Genomic DNA, 16,961 nt, shown 5'->3' with positions numbered 1-16,961 from the left:
GACATTACGGAAATAACGATTACATATTTACTAAAGTACCCTTATTATGTTCAATGTACACCACGTTCCCAAACCATTGATTTTTCGGGAGACAGCCGATACCAATACCGGATCGGGTGATACTTTTTTTTTCTGGTAGAAGGATCGGTGATACAAAAACCAAAGAAAGTAAAAGAGTTTTAATTAGGTATCGGTATTGGCTACCAATCCCGATACCATTAACTAAATGCCAACCAAAGTATTGGTAGTTTCAATATTAATTAGGGGTGTCAATTAGTCTATTTGGTCAAGTTTTTGCAAAATTTCATCAGTCTTGGAATGATAATGGGTGAATCCAAAACCCAACTGATAATGAAAGATTAAATTTTTGGTTTTTTTGGGTTCGATTTATCTCAATTTTTATTTACGGTTTTGTTATTAGATTGGTTGTGTGCCTCTATGTTTAGACATAGGGTAGTAGAAGAAAACTATCGTACCCCCTGGTTGGATACTTGTACACTTCTCCTAAGTCATCCTCTTACTCATGTAGTGGTCACATAACCATGTAGATATCCCCAAGTGTCATACTGGGCTTCTAACAAATAAATATGTACAGGGGCAACGTAGCAATCTTTTTCCCTTAAGTCGTTTATCGATTCCCAATAATCAATACCAAACATTCTTCTAAACAATAGGGAATAAAACCATCACATATAATCTAAAGGAAAAAAGGTTCTCCATTAGGAGTATAAGAAGAATCTTTCACATCAAACTAATAACGATTTAAAAAATGTTATAATTCACGTGGAACCCAAATAATTAGAATAATAGATAAATAGTAAGGGGAAAAAAAAAACATTGAGGTCATAAAACATTTTTGTTAATTTATATCAGATGAGTCATAGTAAGGCATGAACCATGCAGCTTAGAAGGATCGATTCACAATTCAACATATTAAAGGCAGCAATTGATCGCCATATATGGATTTAGGTATTATTCTTATACCGGTAGTGATTGATACTGATGCAACATTGATACATATCAGCTGATATCGAAATAGCCAATTAATATCGATATTAGTGATTATTGTCATGTGTCTTAATTTTAAATGTTCAATATCTCTCACTGGGTTGCTGTTATCTACAAAATTCCCTTAAATTGTAAGCAATGAGCATGATAAACATATGGTTAATTAACCCCATGATATATACATACAAGGGAACGATGTGTTTTTAGTGGGGAAGTGAGGTTCCTGCACACGCGTAAGGGTCAATATGAATATATGAGAAAACATGTGAAAATCGTCTACAGCTGTTGCATCAGTGCAATGAGCATCGGGTGGTTGAGAGCCCCTTAGAACGTGTGTCTAGATGTTCTCAATCGTCTGATTCTTATCACATATCACCGTTTGCTACAGAGGATGTGGACTTTGAGAAAACATCCACAAAGACATCCTTTTCCATTTTATGGGGGATTGGACTAGTCATTTTTTGCCGCATGTGTATAGATGCAACCCCTCCCCCCAAGACACACAACTTTTATTGGGAAATGATTTTTATGAAAAAGTATGAGAGTTGCACCTAAACATATAGAGGCAAAATGACTGCTCCACCCTCTATAAAAAGCAATAATGTATGCCTTATTAATTTTCTATGTGTGTCCATGCAAGGGTTGCATTAGCAATTAGAAAACTCTTGAGAAAATTAATTGATTACCTATCTTTGAGTTTCTTTTTATAATACCATCCATCCTATGTTTTAATTAATTAAAATATATAAAATTATATTTATATTTACAGAACTAACAAAAACAGTGATTATCTTTCTTTTATTTACAAGTTTTGACATTTTTACCCTTGATCCTTCGTTTCTCCAAGGTAAGGGTGTCAATTTCGATTACTTGATTCCATTTACATTTTAACAAGGTAAAATTAAAATCGCATCGAATAAAATTAGGAGTAGATTAATTATTTCGCTCCTATGTGTCAGATACAGGGGCACACTCCCCACAAGGAACGTTTTCCATTTAGATTGCTTTTTATTCAATGAACAAGAATGAAACACGTTGGCTTCTAATGCACGATCATGGAGTATTTAAATATGAAGAATTCCATTCTAATTTTTTACTAAGTGACGTGGCTTAATTGTCTTTCCCGTCCTTCATATTTTCCCCTTGTCAGTTGCCAGTTCCTCATTGGGCTACTGGCTACGTGCGAAGACTTAAAGCAGAAAAATGGTCATTCCACTAGTCCCCACTTCAAAAGGGACACCACCAATGATTAGTCCCCACTTTATTTTTCTAGGGCTTGGGTTTGAGGAATTGGGGTTGGATTGGACGATTCCTTCAATTGATTCAATGTTAGATTTTATATCTATTTTATTATATTTAAGTTTTAAGGTAAAGTTTTTTTTCTTATGTGTTTTGGTTGTCTTGTTATGGTATGAGACTCTTGGGGTCAAGTTAGTAAAAAATGATCAATAGCCATGATTTTAAGTATCGATGCGTATCGTGTTGTATCGGTCGATACGTATCTATATCGGTAAGCATCGACATGATACATACCGATACGTATCATGAAAAATTTAAAACCCTTATGTATCGATACGTATCCTACGATACACATCGATACATATCGATACACCACCGATACGTACCGATACTCACCGATATGTACCGATACTCTATGAAAATTTTAAAATTGAAGTGAAATGTACGTTTCGGTATGTATCGGAACGTATCGATCTGTATCGGTATGTATCAGTACGTATCGGTATGTATCGACCGATACACACCGATACGGTCATAAAATGGCCAAAATGGGTAATTTTTTAGAAAAACATAATTTTTTGAAGTGTTTTTGTTCCAAAGTTGCTGTCAACCATTTTTTTCTCTAACTAAAGTGGAAATCAAAGTTGAGAACAAAGATTTTACATTTATGGGACAATTACAAACCTTAGATTCTTAGTACGATACTCTCAATTTACTGTTTATGCATAATACATGTTATATATAATTTTTTTAAACTATTTTTATGCAAATATGTATAAAAAAGTGTTTCCTATCCATTTATGTGCATATCTTAGGGTATATCCGATACGATACGATACCCTCCGATACGACGACCGATACCGATACTTTAATCCTTGTCAATAGCTCTCTATGGGAGTACTAAAATCTATTAATGACCATTATCATGAGTGGTGATATGGACAAAGAGTTGATAGGGATTAATTCTTAATTCATGCCATAGGTTATTGTCAAATAGAGGTAAATGATCAATATCATTATATGGGTGCTCTAAAATCCATTCATGATCACTACCATGAGTGAAAAGGTGGACTAAAAAATGATCAATAACACTATATGAGAGTCCTAAATTCCATTAATGACCATCACTAAGAGTAGAGAGGTGGACAAAGATAATTGATTGGGATTAATTCACTTTATTGAATTAATTCTCAATTCATGTCCATATGATATTATTCTCTAATTAACTTCTCATTAGTTGGAGGCTACTCTTAGGGAATCCAAGAGGGTGCAAGGGTTGGTTTTGGGTCTACATAAATCCAACCAAAGATCTTGTAGGGATCCACATTTATACATTGACATTCCATCCATTTATACTTGTTGTAACCATACAAGTCATTATTTTCTTTCTATTTTTCTCTAAGTCTTATGTAAAGTTAGAGGGGGGCTACTGTGCAGTAGCTTTTTGCTCCTAGAAGAGACTAGAAGAACTATCTCATCTTCTAGTGAAAATTTGTTTTATCTTAGAGGTAGAAGGTGCAGAACAACTGTTGGCAGTAGAGAATATCAATTACCTTAAACGTAGCACTACAAGTGTGACTCAACCTCAATTCTATTCGTAGCTTTTTCAGTTATTGTGGTGGTGATTCAACATCTATTTTAAGTTTTTCCTCATTTCATTTCAACTAAGGATCAACACCACAATAACATAGTTTTTATTGCAAAAGCTTTGTATTGTAATTTATATTTTATAAGAAATTGTAATACAATTACTCAACATTCAACCTAATTCTACTTTGTCCAAAACCAAGGTTAAAAATATTAAATTGAGGTCAAGAATCATTTCAGTCTGATCGGATTGGAGTATGTTGAATCAATAAGCAATGGATCAAAGCGGCCAAAATGTACCCTAACCGTAAAAATACAATACAGAATACAAATCGATCGATTTGAATTAGCCAGAATCAGTATCAACCTCGAACAATTTGATATTGATTCTTAAAACATCATTCACAATAGGATCCCTCAAACTCTTGAAACCATGGCTCTCTCTCTCTCTCTCTCTCTCTCTCTCTCTCTCTCTCTCTCATTTTAAATTTAGAATCAAATATCAAATCTTCTTGTCAATTTTGATTCAATCGAAATCAAAATCGATGCCTGATACAGGATAAGGGTAAAAGAGTTTGGAAAGAAAAAACAGAGAAAAAAGAAATCTAAAGGGCAACGTGACCACTATGCCAAGATACAATGGCCGACGAAATAATCATCCCATCCCGCCATCCCTAACCAAAGAAAAAATCTCATCTTTATTGATACTAATGTTCTCATTAATTCACACACTAATTCTACCAAAACTCACACGCAAATATAAGGCACCATGCTGCTTTTAAGAGAACTCTCTCACAAAAAAATAATAATAATAAATAATAAATCATACGATCCCAACCGAAGGCGGTGTTTGTTGAAACCGGTCCCGAGTTTTAAAATCTTGGTTGGACCTATGGATCGCACCCATAGAGCGATGTACACGTACACCACGTTCACGAATGGATAAGATCGACCCCAAATCTCCTAGTCAGAACATAATCTTTTACCGGCTTTTGATTTGTCCAAGTTTTTTTTTTAATATATAAAAATTGATTGATATGCAAAAGAAAGAATTAGAGACAGTACTAGAAAATTCTGGATGCAGGGCCCACCCACATAAAATTAAGGGTCAGTAACACTTTGAAAATTTTCGGATGCCGTTGTGATCCATCATTGAGCCCCACAAAATTTTCTGTCCAATAGTCGTGTCAAGCCATATGCAATTTAGTTACACCCATTCCCCAGGATAGGAGTCAGCACATGGGATACCCTCATGCCCATAAGTGGTCCCCGCAAGAGCGAAAAAGGTCTCGTCACCTTTTAGGAACGGGCAGCTGGAGGTAACACGATCCGAAGCCAAGTAAATTCGAGACGTGGCGGCAATCAGTGGTCAGGATTAAACGGGCAGTTTAATGGGCAGCCCGAGAAATATCTGGTGGGAGACGCACCATTACGTAACAAGATATTTATTTCGACCGACACGCAACCACCTTATGAGGCTCTGTCCAATAGGAAAACAGCTTTAGATATATACCTAGACCAATATCATCAATGAACACGTGGCTCAACGGCATAAGAGGAATATATCTTCTCTTCTTCTTAGGTCTTCCATCTCGCCAAGTGCCCACGTACCACGTGGGCCCCACTCACTATGCATTTATTAATTATATGATGCAAAGGAATGTATGCGGATCACCATGTATGTATAGATGCACATGCATGTCTACAGCCACCGCATATGCTACAGAATTATTTTACCAATTACCACGGTCTACGTATAGAAAATGACGACGGTACCCTCATTGATTCTGTAGCACGTGGACCCAAGCTGCTTCATGGACACTAGAAACTTGCCACGTTTACAAGCGAGTCCGATGGCTATCTAAAGCTACAAATTTATTTAAAATGACGATCGTGCCCTCATTCATTCTCTACCACGTGGACCCAAGAAATCTGCCACGTGCACAAGCAAGTCCGATATGGCAATCTGAAGGCTTCGTCGCATTCCGCAAGATGTGATCGGATAATTTTTAACCGTTGGATATCTTCAAGCACATACGGTAATTGTCTGGAAAAAATTTACTGACGGTAAGAATATAGTTGTAGATTTGAAAGTTAAGTCAATATAGCGTTAATTAAGCAATTACCAGTAATCTAATAAAGACCCAACAAACTTGAAATTAATAGAATGTTAAGATTTAGGGCAGATGACTAAATACATAGTCAAGGTTAAATAGGGCCTAAATATGAGGGTCTGTAACTTACAGTGTCATGTGGCCAACTGAGGGACACTTCTCAGTATCCAACCTAGTCAATACATCACAAGCCATATAGTTTTGGAGATCACTGACCTAAATTTGAGGGTTTGTAAGTTAAATGGCACGTGCTGTTTGGAGGAACATTTGGAGTATCCAATCTAACTAATTCATCACATGTCTTATTGTTTTGAAGGTCTAGACAATTCATCGCATGCCCTAAAATTTTGTAGACCAGTGATTAAATGTAACGTGGTTTTGGAGTGACACTTCTACTATCCAAACTAGGTAATACATCACATGTCCTATAATTTTGGAAAATACCAACCTAAATTAGGGTATATAAGTTATAATATCATGTGGCTTTTGGTGAAACACTTTATAATCCAAAATAAGTAATTCATCACATGCCTTATAATTTTGGAAAAAACCAACCTAAATTAGGGTACGTAAGTTACAATATCATGTGCCTTTTGGAGGGATACTTTTAGCATCCAAACTAGTCAATTCATCGCATGCCCTATTATTCTTTAAATTACATTTTTTTTTTTGGAGGGATACTTTCAACATCCAAACTAGTCAATTCATCGCATGCCTTATAATTCTTTAGATTACTATTTTTTTTTTTTGCTGGAGATCAATTTTTTTTCTTGGGGTAGAGTGGGAGATCATCTATAGAAAAAGTTGAGATGGAGAGTAGAGGTGAATTTTTTTTGTTTCCCCTTATTTCCTGTAGCCACAGTCGGTATTACTTATTTAGTATTTGAAAAAAGATGAAAAAATAACCTTACCCGATAAAATTCCCATATGCCTACACATAAGGGCAAAATGTACCAACTCTCCTATTGGATGTCTTCGCACGTCTCCTCATTGGCCCCGTGTTGGTGTTGACCCCATGTAGCCTAGCAGCAAATCCTTCTATTAAAAAAATCATTAAAAATAATTAGAACAACATTCTTTTAGGAGGGAAGAGAGTGAAATAATAGAAAAAATGTTAAAAAGAAAAGACTGATAGCATGGCATAATATATATATATATATATATATATGAAGGGGACAGTGTTTTCTATATAGGATTGTATGCTACTCCGACAGGAAATACCCATTCACAGTCCCCTTAATACAATTAAAGGAGGGGCATGGACATCATTACATAGGGGAAGAAGAGGAGAGCGGATCAGGTTCACGTACAATAATGTACTAGAATGACCCTGGTATGTGGATTTAGAATTAGTTTTCTCTCTCTTCATTTAATATATTCTAAATCTATGGACCAGGGACATACAAGAATGAACCTGACCTATTCACGAAGAAGAGAAATAGACACAATGGTCTAGGGGTGTGAGGTACGCTCTCGGATAAAAAACATTGTGCCTAAAAATATAAGATATGAAACAAAATTAAAATTTATCACTTACCATACTTTCCACTAGAATCTAGTAGTTTGATTGAAATATGGAATAACATTTAGTTTGCACAAGAATAGAAACAAATTTTGGTTGCTTTATTTTTGTTAGCATAATTTGGAGTTAATTATTCAATTAGTATTTTTAGGTGATTAGAAGAAAAAAAAAAAAAAAAAAAAAGGGGTTTTCGTTGATGTTTTTGCCTTAGTGTTACAATGTTTTGCAACTTTTATGTCCATCAAATATAAACTGAAAAGAAATGCAATGCTACCAAATTTCACTGTTTTTATTTTTTAATTGAATAATAATTTTTTTTTCCCACAGTGCCATTGATAACAATTTGAAGAATTAAAGTTCTATATGTTTTCTTCACTCTCTAAGCATGGTTAGGTAATTTCATTTTGGGGTGTAAAAATATCTAGAATTATCATTTACTTAAGATTGGAAACGTATGTTAATATAGCATTAATCAAGCATCTACCAATCCTTATCAAAAGCAAATAAATAAATAAAAAAATACAATAGCAACTATCACTAACATAATACTAGTATTTAACAATAACTGCCTAGCACAGTTGGTGAAGTTGGGCAAAACGAACGATTTTACGTGGTTCACCTGATATAGAGTCATAGACTACATTAATGGCAGAGTGATAAACCAAAGCGTCCACTCTTCTGATGAAAAATTACAAACCCTCAGACACTCATCTCTTGCGAGATCACACCCTATGCAGCGTTTTAAGATGAATTACAATATAGAGAATCCCTATTTCCCTGAAAGTATAAAACTACCCCCTAAAAAAATAACATCTCCATTAAATACGTTCTCAATGTTGGAGAAAAGTGGAAAATACTTCTTCGATAAAACTGAGATCAGGCTTCACCAATAACACTTCTAGTATCCATCATAGCTAGCTAATTCTTCACATGCTATATAATTATGGAGATCACCCACTTATTTTGGTATTCATCATAGCTAATGCTTCACATGCTATATAATTTTGGACATCACCCAATTATTTAGCTTATTTTTGTTAAAGATCAACTTAGAAAAAGTTGATTGGGAAAGTGGAATGTGAATTTCCCGGGTATGAATTAGCTATTTATATGTGAAGTAATATTTGTGACAACATATGCTCTTTTTCTTTCACAAATGCCTCTCTAAAGTTTTTAATGGTAGCATGACGGGACATTTGCGGAAGCAAAATGACATATGTCATCATGAAATCATACATTAAGCTTTCACGTATGAAGAATTGATCCATACTTGAATCGCCTCCCTCTTTTCCATAGCTAAAGTTTACGTGTTACAAAAAAAAAAAAAAAAAAAAAAAAGAGTGTTTATGGGGTGGTGGCGGATGCGAAATGATAGGAAACTATTAGCATAACAGAATAGATATATTTTAAGCAGAAGTTATAGAATAAAATAAAAAAATTTCTTTTATCATACTTATATACTAGGATCTAGACATTTTCATTAAAATATGAAATAAAATTTAGTTATTATAATTTTTGTTAGCTTAATTTTGAGTTATTAGTTACTCGATGTATCCTTAAATGATTGGTGAAAGTTTTTGTTTTTTGTTTTCTTGCTTTAGCATTACAATACTTTGAAATATTTAATGTTTATTAAATAAAAAGAATGAAAAGAAATATAAATGCTACTAATTTTAGATAGACTATTTTTTTTTTCAATTGATAATAATTGTTTTAATATTTTTCTGAGTGAAATTATTATAATTTGAAACATTGAAGTTTTAAATTATTTTCCATTGGTCTTAAAGATGGTTAAGACGATTTTGATTTTAAGAGTAGAGAATTCTAGAATTATCACTTGTGATTCTAGATACTTCCCTTTTTTGTTACTATCGATTTCACCATCAACCCAAACAAACTTAAATGATATTTTTTTAAACATAAATTACTTGAGAAAATGACCCAACGAATATTTTATATTTCAACCTAACATTTATAATATTTATGAATTAATGTTGACAACTTATCACTTAATAGTCAATTTTCCATTGTTCAAGTGATTTCGATATCATGCTGGAATTTCTTTTCTCGTAATTTATCATGTATTTGAGTTATTTTCAACATGATACTTCTTAACTATTTAATATTCTACATCATAAATCATAGTCGATTGTAGATCGTATAACTCACCAATCTAGTGGCACAAATAACTCACCAATCTCGAGTCTCTAACATGGCCCACAGGTCCAGGGGTGTAAGACCCATCAAGTGAGAAGTCGTCACTCATCATATAATATCATAGGCTAAAAATATGGGAGGTGTATTATTGTATCACCATAATATTTTAAACTTTTAAGAAAACAATTAGGGAAGCAAAGGGTGGCCGTCATCCTTTTGGCCGTCATCCTTTTGGGAGTAGACAAAAGCACTAGAATTACAAAAAGTTAGAGCCATGGTTGTAAGTTGTAACCGACCACTTTGAAAAAATAATAAAATATTATAGTCAATGTCGGCCAATTCATTCTCCATTTAGCATTTATTAAAATTAAAAAAAAAAAAAAAAAAAAAAAAAAACCTCACTACATGTACAAGGTACTATTTCTTCAAACCCAAGTCGAGGGTGTCAATTTAGAATTGAAATAAAAATCGAAATTGATTTGGTTTTGATTTTGAATTCAACAACATAAAATGAAACAAATCAGTTCAATTTTAATTTTAGGTTTTTTAAATTTATTCGATTTTCATTTTATACATATTGTATCCTAAATCAAATCAAAGTTGATTCAAGGAATTTTTCCCTTTTTTCTTTTCAATTTTAATTATGTAAATCCACATAAATGATACTATTTTTTCACATCGATATTGGCATGATGTGCAAATTCTTTCTTACAGTGACGTTATGAGGAACTATTTCTCTTTGTTTATTATTATTATTATTATTTTTTTAATTTTATGAACGAACTGCCCTTTTACAATCTCTCCACTACCTTATTTTATTCTTTTGAAGGCAAATAAAAATCAAAATGCTTTGTTTCTTTGTTTGTTAATATAACCTAATAGGCCAAAAGGGTAGGCAATAGCACACGTAATCAGGAAGCCTAATTATGGACATTTGGCAAGAATGTGATGCCTTAGGGCCCACCTGACCACTGAAAGAATGATTCTAGATCCTCTATCTTTACACCATAAGCATCAGTACTTGGGGTATTTTGTAAATACAAAACAACTTAGGTTAGATTCGTAAATATATTGTAGTTGAGGAAAAGAAAATCAACTTTCACATCCACTTGCATAATGGATTTTTCATCGTGGGCCTTATGAACATCGAGGGCAGACTTGTCAGGCATGGGTCTTAGGCCCAGAGTTAGACCATTGGATTTCAAAAGGAGGTTCAAGGTAGACTTTCTGGTCTTTAAATTGAATGGATAACCCAGGCCCATGACTGTGAATTGGGTTAAAAGAACCCAAAAATCCTGCTTTAGATCAATAACTTAAGGCTATGTCCATGGTAAAATACCATGGAGAAAAAAATACAGTGACGGTGAAAATTTTTCACTCCATGGCTGTGGCAACTTTTTTCTTGGTTGCTAACAATACGTATTCAGACCTTCAGCTTGACTATTTCTACGGCCTATACTAATCCCACAATCGCATGAACCAGATCATATATGAGTTGAATAAGAATCATTCAACTTTCACTAAAAACAGTGAAGAACACTAAATACCCCGTGCGAGTGGCAACTAGCTAGATTAAACCCTAAGAAAAACGATTTATGAATCTGATTGGTCTAGTCTCCAGACCTGAACCAGGCTTTGTTTTTCCAAGTTCCAACATAATTTTGGGCCAGTCCCGGTCCAGCTTAGATTAAGAGTCTTTTGTCCGCTACCTTCAGCCCAGTTCACCACTTCGTCCATGACATTGCCATCTATCCTCTCAGTGAAATATTTGGGAGTTAAGTTTCCATTTTAGTTTTATGTTAGCATGTCATTTCCCTTCACATTTCCCTTCCAATAAACCAAACAGTGTCATAAAGGAACTAATTGCTGGTAGACCAAAACGCAATCTTAGCCAATCATAAGCCACAGCCTGAAGTTTCAGTATGAATAGCCAAAACCCCAGGCAAACTGATTTATTTACCCAAAGTACCCATACCTGTCAGACAGATAAGCTCCCTATCAATATGTGACATTGAGCAAGAAATGTTCCATATGGGTTTGAAGCTCTAGTATTTAATTGGAGAGGATTCAATTTCAAACTCCTAAGATTAGTTTTAAGGAGAGGGTTCTCTAAGCAAGCGAGGCATAAGGGATGGCACTAATGAGGGGCGATGGAATGGTTTCATAAATTGGAAGACAAAGAGGTCGTTTCATGAGAGTAAGAACCCTAGTTTTAATTACCATATTGAAGCAAATACATTTGACTAATGCAAAGTTAAAAGAGAACGGATTAGGTTCTCGTATGGGATTGATCCATACAGATGGAATCCACCCAAGAAAAGACCGAGAATGATTCTCATATGAGAACCTGATCCACACTCGAGTTAAAATAATTTAACTAAGATAGCAAGTTAAACAATCAACATTGATTGCAGGTTATAATGCCAATAATGCAAAGCAAGAACCCTCTTATTAACCAGCCAACAGCAAAGGAGGTAGAAGAAGAGAACAAAAGCATTTTCCAAGCCAAATGTTTATTTTCAAATCTAGAAATTGGCCATGGCCCATGGGAGAGGAACCCTTCTTTTTTCTTTTCAGGCTATCTATCACACAAGAGGAACAAACTAGTACATAAGACATGATGATGGAATATGGATTTTCAAGTGACTCCAGGGGAGTAGTACTACTACCACTACCACTACCACTACCACTACCAGAAGAAATTATTCATTTGAGATGAAGACTCTGAGCCTTCCATATCTTGTGATGGAGAATGAGCATGTCTCCCTTCATAGGTCGTGATCACCATTCGTGGGTCCTCCGCTAATCGTTCGACGCGTTTCTTGACACGACAATTGTCCTGTGTACACCGGTAGTAGCTCCTGCAAGCTCAGCTCCAAAAAGATATAATTAGAACTTGTTTCTAATGTAAGTGATCATATGGTTCTATCCCCACTATTAGTACTTCTTTGGAGACCATTCCTTTATTTAGGCAAACATGATCAGTTTAAGTATGAAGACTATATATGGAATCTAGCCAAGTACACACCAAACAAGAAGGTAGAGACAGTATTAGGGGGATGAAGAGATTCAATGCATGCAACAAACAGAATAAGATTTACTCATTGAAACAGAAATAATCATCCAAAATAGACAAGAAAAATCTCTGAAATGTGTTTCTTTAATGGGCCACTCGCAAAACTTATCAATCAAAATGTGTTCAAAGAACTTTGCCAAAAGGAAAAAGTTAGCAAAAGAAGAGAACAAAATACTCCAGTCATTAGTATGGCCCATATGAGTACTCTAGAGTTCCTATCAGTAGAACAAACCAAATGGCTTTAACTTCCATTCTTTGGTAAAAGCTCTGAAAAAGATACCCTCACAATTTTGTTATTATTGGTTTTTTTGCATTTTCCACCTTGGTTTGGGATTGCATGCCCATTGATGATTGTTTCAAATGACCTAGATGTGTTCTTCTCTTACTTTGGATGTATAGTTAAAGTTACTAACTCGAGAGTTTATCTCACGGGTGCTTCTTTGCTGTCGACAAAATGGTGAATTTAGAATTTGTAACCTTCTTTTGATTTCCCTCTCCTTATTTCTAAGTGTTCTTTAAGTCAAAGGTAAAAGAGATTTTCACCATTAGGGCATAATCAAGAGCTGTCCTTATCTTGCATATATATTTTTTGAATTGACATATGAAATATTGATAGGATTTTATCCTCATTGAAAAAAATTCATATACTTGTGTAGTACTAAAAGGGCAAAAAAACATAAGGTTAGAACTTCCTTTCAACCAAGCTTGATCACAACAAGATTTTCCCTTATCTATTCCATCTCCGCGGATGCTTGTAGTACTTACAGTCTCAAGCCCTAGTTAGGGAGGAGAGTTGTTGTGTCAGCTTAACATCCAACAATGTTAAAACTCATATCCAAACCTTTATCATGGATCATTTATCTCTAAGGGGTTAATGATTACTGGAACTAAATTCGACAGTGTGTGCAATCCTTGAGAAAAAGACATTATTGTGCTTGGATCTAATGTTAGATACCATTAAACAGGTAGTCAACAATTTCAGCTTCATCCATATTCATACCTATTTATTTGGAATTTTATCTAGACAATTATGCTTTGCTTATAAATTAAAATTACATTTTGTAAGTTATGCAAGTTAATCCAGGTATATATATAAATCCTTTATGAATTTGAGCTCAGACGTCTGAATGAAAATAGTTGGACATGAAAATCAAATTCAAAAAGCAAAGTTATTAGTAGTATTCTTTCACATTCTCCCTGTTCACAACCCTAATCTTAGTTATTTTAATTATTTAATCATTCATGTTGACATTTCAATCTTTTTTTGCATAACATGATACCACAAAATACAAGGTTCAAAATAGAATAAACTTAACCCAAGTTAGATAAGATCATGAAGCATAGTGAAAAGGTTAAGAACTACTAAAAGTTACTTTAATGATAAAATACAATGATCATTTTTAGTGAGACCCTTTGTTAAGACCTTAAAATACAATGAAAATCAATCAGCTTTTTATCAGTTTTTGGAAGACTGAAACATGTGAATGTGAGATCTCTTTTGGGATATTGCAATGTGGATAACAAGTTATTGGTACCAAATGATGCTACAGACTGAAAATTATAAATTTTCAAACTAGCTTCCATTGTCAAAGGGAAAAGAAAGAGAGCTCAAGGTGTTGTAAGTTGACTAATCTGAAAAAAAACCAAGGGAAAGAGACAAAGAACACAGAAGATTATCCACTTACTTCAATTCATCAGAAAACAAGCAAAGCACATTTCCCATCTCTACCAACATATTCAACTATAATAAAGTTAATTTTTAGCCCATGGGTGTTCATCATCTCTGAAAAATGGTGAAAGAGGTCTGTCATGTCAACCAAAAAGACTCTGGCTATGCATGCTGTAGCAGCTGTACCTAAGCATGTCAAATTCCAAGCAAACCCAAGTGACTCTGCACACTGTGGACCCAAAGACCATCATAATTCATAGTTGCAGTGCAGGCTAACATATAGAAACCTATCATCTTCTTACAAAAATACAGTTTTTAATACATCAAGTATATAAATCAGTTCTGAAATATCATTAATGGCAGTGAATTAGTTCCTTGAGATATTTTTGGTGAAGAAATTCCTTTTAAGGTTGCCATGTCCAGGACCTCACAAAGCATTGAAATAGATTGTTACAGAAATTAAACCCCACATACAGTTTCTGGAATAGATTCTAAATGGACTCAGAATGCCATTAAGAGGGAAGTAAGTAACTTCCCACAGTAGAATGTGGGCTTGGAAAGATCCTAAATATGCTGAGTTCTCATGAAAGAAAAGTACAGTAAATGATAAGAGACTTTAGAATGAGAAACAGATAAATCAAATAATTAGCTTGTGGGATCATATCATGATCATGATCATGAGAGAGAGAGAGAGAGAGAGAGAGAGAGAGAGAGAGAGAGAGAGAGAGAGAGAGAGAGAGAGAGAGAGAGAGATGCATTATTATTAAGTCATTAACCAAGAAGCTATGAAGGTAGTAATTAAAGCTCTAAGGATAGATATTATGAGCACATAAATCATGTAATGAGTGATTTTGCATGAGAAACCAGAAATCAAAATAAATTAAAGAGGGAAGAGTGGGTGAAGATAGTTGATGTGGCACCTTGGATGCAGTGTGTTCTTCACCACTTTCTGGCCGTATTTTCTCCATTTGTAACCATCATCAAGCACATCGATGTCGCTTAGTGTCTTGAAACAAAACCTTGGCTCTCTCACCTTCCTCCTTGCCTTCACTTTCTTCATCTTCATTGCTGCAACTCCCAAGTTATCATCTCCCAAACATTTATTCTTACTGCCCACGTATTGATTCACTTCCCCCCATGGCCTGAAATCATCAAACCAAAACTCATCAAGCGAGAGAGAGAGAGAGAGAGAGAGAGAGAGATTCATGCATGGAGATGCCATAAAGGAATAAAAAAAGAAGGTATAGTATGTGTTAGAATTTGTTTTACCAGATATTGTGACTCGATCTTTGCAGTGATGCAGTTTCGAATTCACCCAGAAGAGAAGAAACATCTCGGTGCTTTGGAGCCGTGGTAGAGATGTTTTGATCAGAGAGGTTATTACAGGTGATATCTGCTCCGGTTGAAGAAGGGTTGCTACTGCTGAGGAATCTTAAAGATTGGTAACACCCCAGTGGAGTAAAATTCCAACTTGGAGGAGATGTGTAGAAACCCAACTGGGATGACATATGATCTTGATCCTCAAACAAGCCCTGGTTAAGCATAGCTTGGGACGTGGAGGACATCTCTTTCTCTCTCTCTCTCTCTCTCTCTCTCTCTCTTTCTCTCTGTGGTAATCTCTTCTTGAATGCTAGGGTTTGTGCTTTTCTACAGAATGAAGTCTCAAAAGCCTTATCTTCTTAATGGTTTGGTCAGTTTTTTGACTTATTCCTGTGTAAGGGAGAACAGATGAGATTAGATTTGGTCTTCAGAAAAGAAAACCTTGTGACCCTCTCTCCTCTAATCTCAGTAGTGACTAGGGAGCATGACCGGATGACCCTGTATGGTCTTTTTTTCTTTTTCCTTTTTCATGTAAAAGCCAACGGGTTGGTTTACAAAGATTAGAAAAATAAAATTTTAAAAATATGGGATCCCAAAATATATATGACTACCATGAAAACAATCACACATAATGTGAGAAATTTAATGTAGTTCAGCACAAATGCCAACATCCATCTTGGAGAACCATTTTTAATTTGGATCCTCTACCCACGTGGGGACCCTCCCCAAATGGGGGGAGAACCATTCGTGTGGAATTTTCAATTGTCTGAACTCTCTTAGTCCTTAGAGATTCCTCGAGTGACCTTTACCCCATGTGGGTAGCCAATTCGGATTCATATTTTTTATTATGTTAGAAAAATTCTTTACATCACTTAATTTTCTTATTACACTATGTGATTATTCTAAAAAAAATCTAAAAGAAAAAGATTATTCTATAAAAAAAAAAGTGTGATTTTTTTTTTTATTTTTTAAGATAACTCATTGATGTGTTTGAGAGTGAGAGATCTAAAAAGGGATAATAAGTAAAATAAAAGAGCAAAAAAGAGAAAAGGAGAAAGAGAGAGAGATGGAAATGAGTTGAGTAGAAAATAATGTAAAGATTGTAAGAGGCATATATAATGAAAATTAAACATCATTCAAAGGTGATTTGTCTTTAGGGGAGGGGCAGCCTAAAAATATCACGCAATGATGCTGAATCTTTGGGTGCGAATCTGCCCCCTCCTCTTCGGCGGTGAAGATATTATGATGATCCATTTAAGAGGGCCCTAT

The 16,961-nt window shown here is 34.7% G+C and overlaps 1 protein-coding gene across 1 annotated transcript; it reads right to left on the bottom strand.

Annotated features, from left to right (window-relative positions):
* Window positions 1-12,045: 12,045 nt before the first annotated feature.
* LOC122073555 (probable WRKY transcription factor 24) lies at window positions 12,046-16,144 on the bottom strand. Its single transcript, XM_042638145.1, has 3 exons — window positions 15,642-16,144; window positions 15,293-15,514; window positions 12,046-12,488 (listed from the first exon to the last, which is right to left on the bottom strand). The coding sequence occupies exons 1-3, from the start codon at window positions 15,935-15,937 to the stop codon at window positions 12,317-12,319; spliced, it is 690 nt and encodes a 229-aa protein (XP_042494079.1). The 5' UTR covers window positions 15,938-16,144; the 3' UTR covers window positions 12,046-12,316.
* Window positions 16,145-16,961: the final 817 nt, after the last annotated feature.

This window comes from Macadamia integrifolia, chromosome 3, assembly GCF_013358625.1.
Source record: "Macadamia integrifolia cultivar HAES 741 chromosome 3, SCU_Mint_v3, whole genome shotgun sequence".
In the NCBI taxonomy this organism is placed as follows: domain Eukaryota; kingdom Viridiplantae; phylum Streptophyta; class Magnoliopsida; order Proteales; family Proteaceae; genus Macadamia; species Macadamia integrifolia.
The sequence above is the reverse complement of the archived record's forward strand: the minus strand, read 5'-3'. Positions and strand labels throughout refer to the sequence as shown.

Coding starts and splice junctions, on each gene's coding strand:
- LOC122073555 (XM_042638145.1), bottom strand. CDS start 15,937: ATGTCCTCCACGTCCCAAGCTATGCTTAACCAGGGCTTGTTTGAGGAT. Junction 15,515..15,641: donor AGATCGAGTCACAATATCTG/GTAAAACAAATT, acceptor TGATGATTTCAG/GCCATGGGGGGAAGTGAATC. Junction 12,489..15,292: donor AAGAACACACTGCATCCAAG/GTGCCACATCAA, acceptor CTGAGCTTGCAG/GAGCTACTACCGGTGTACAC.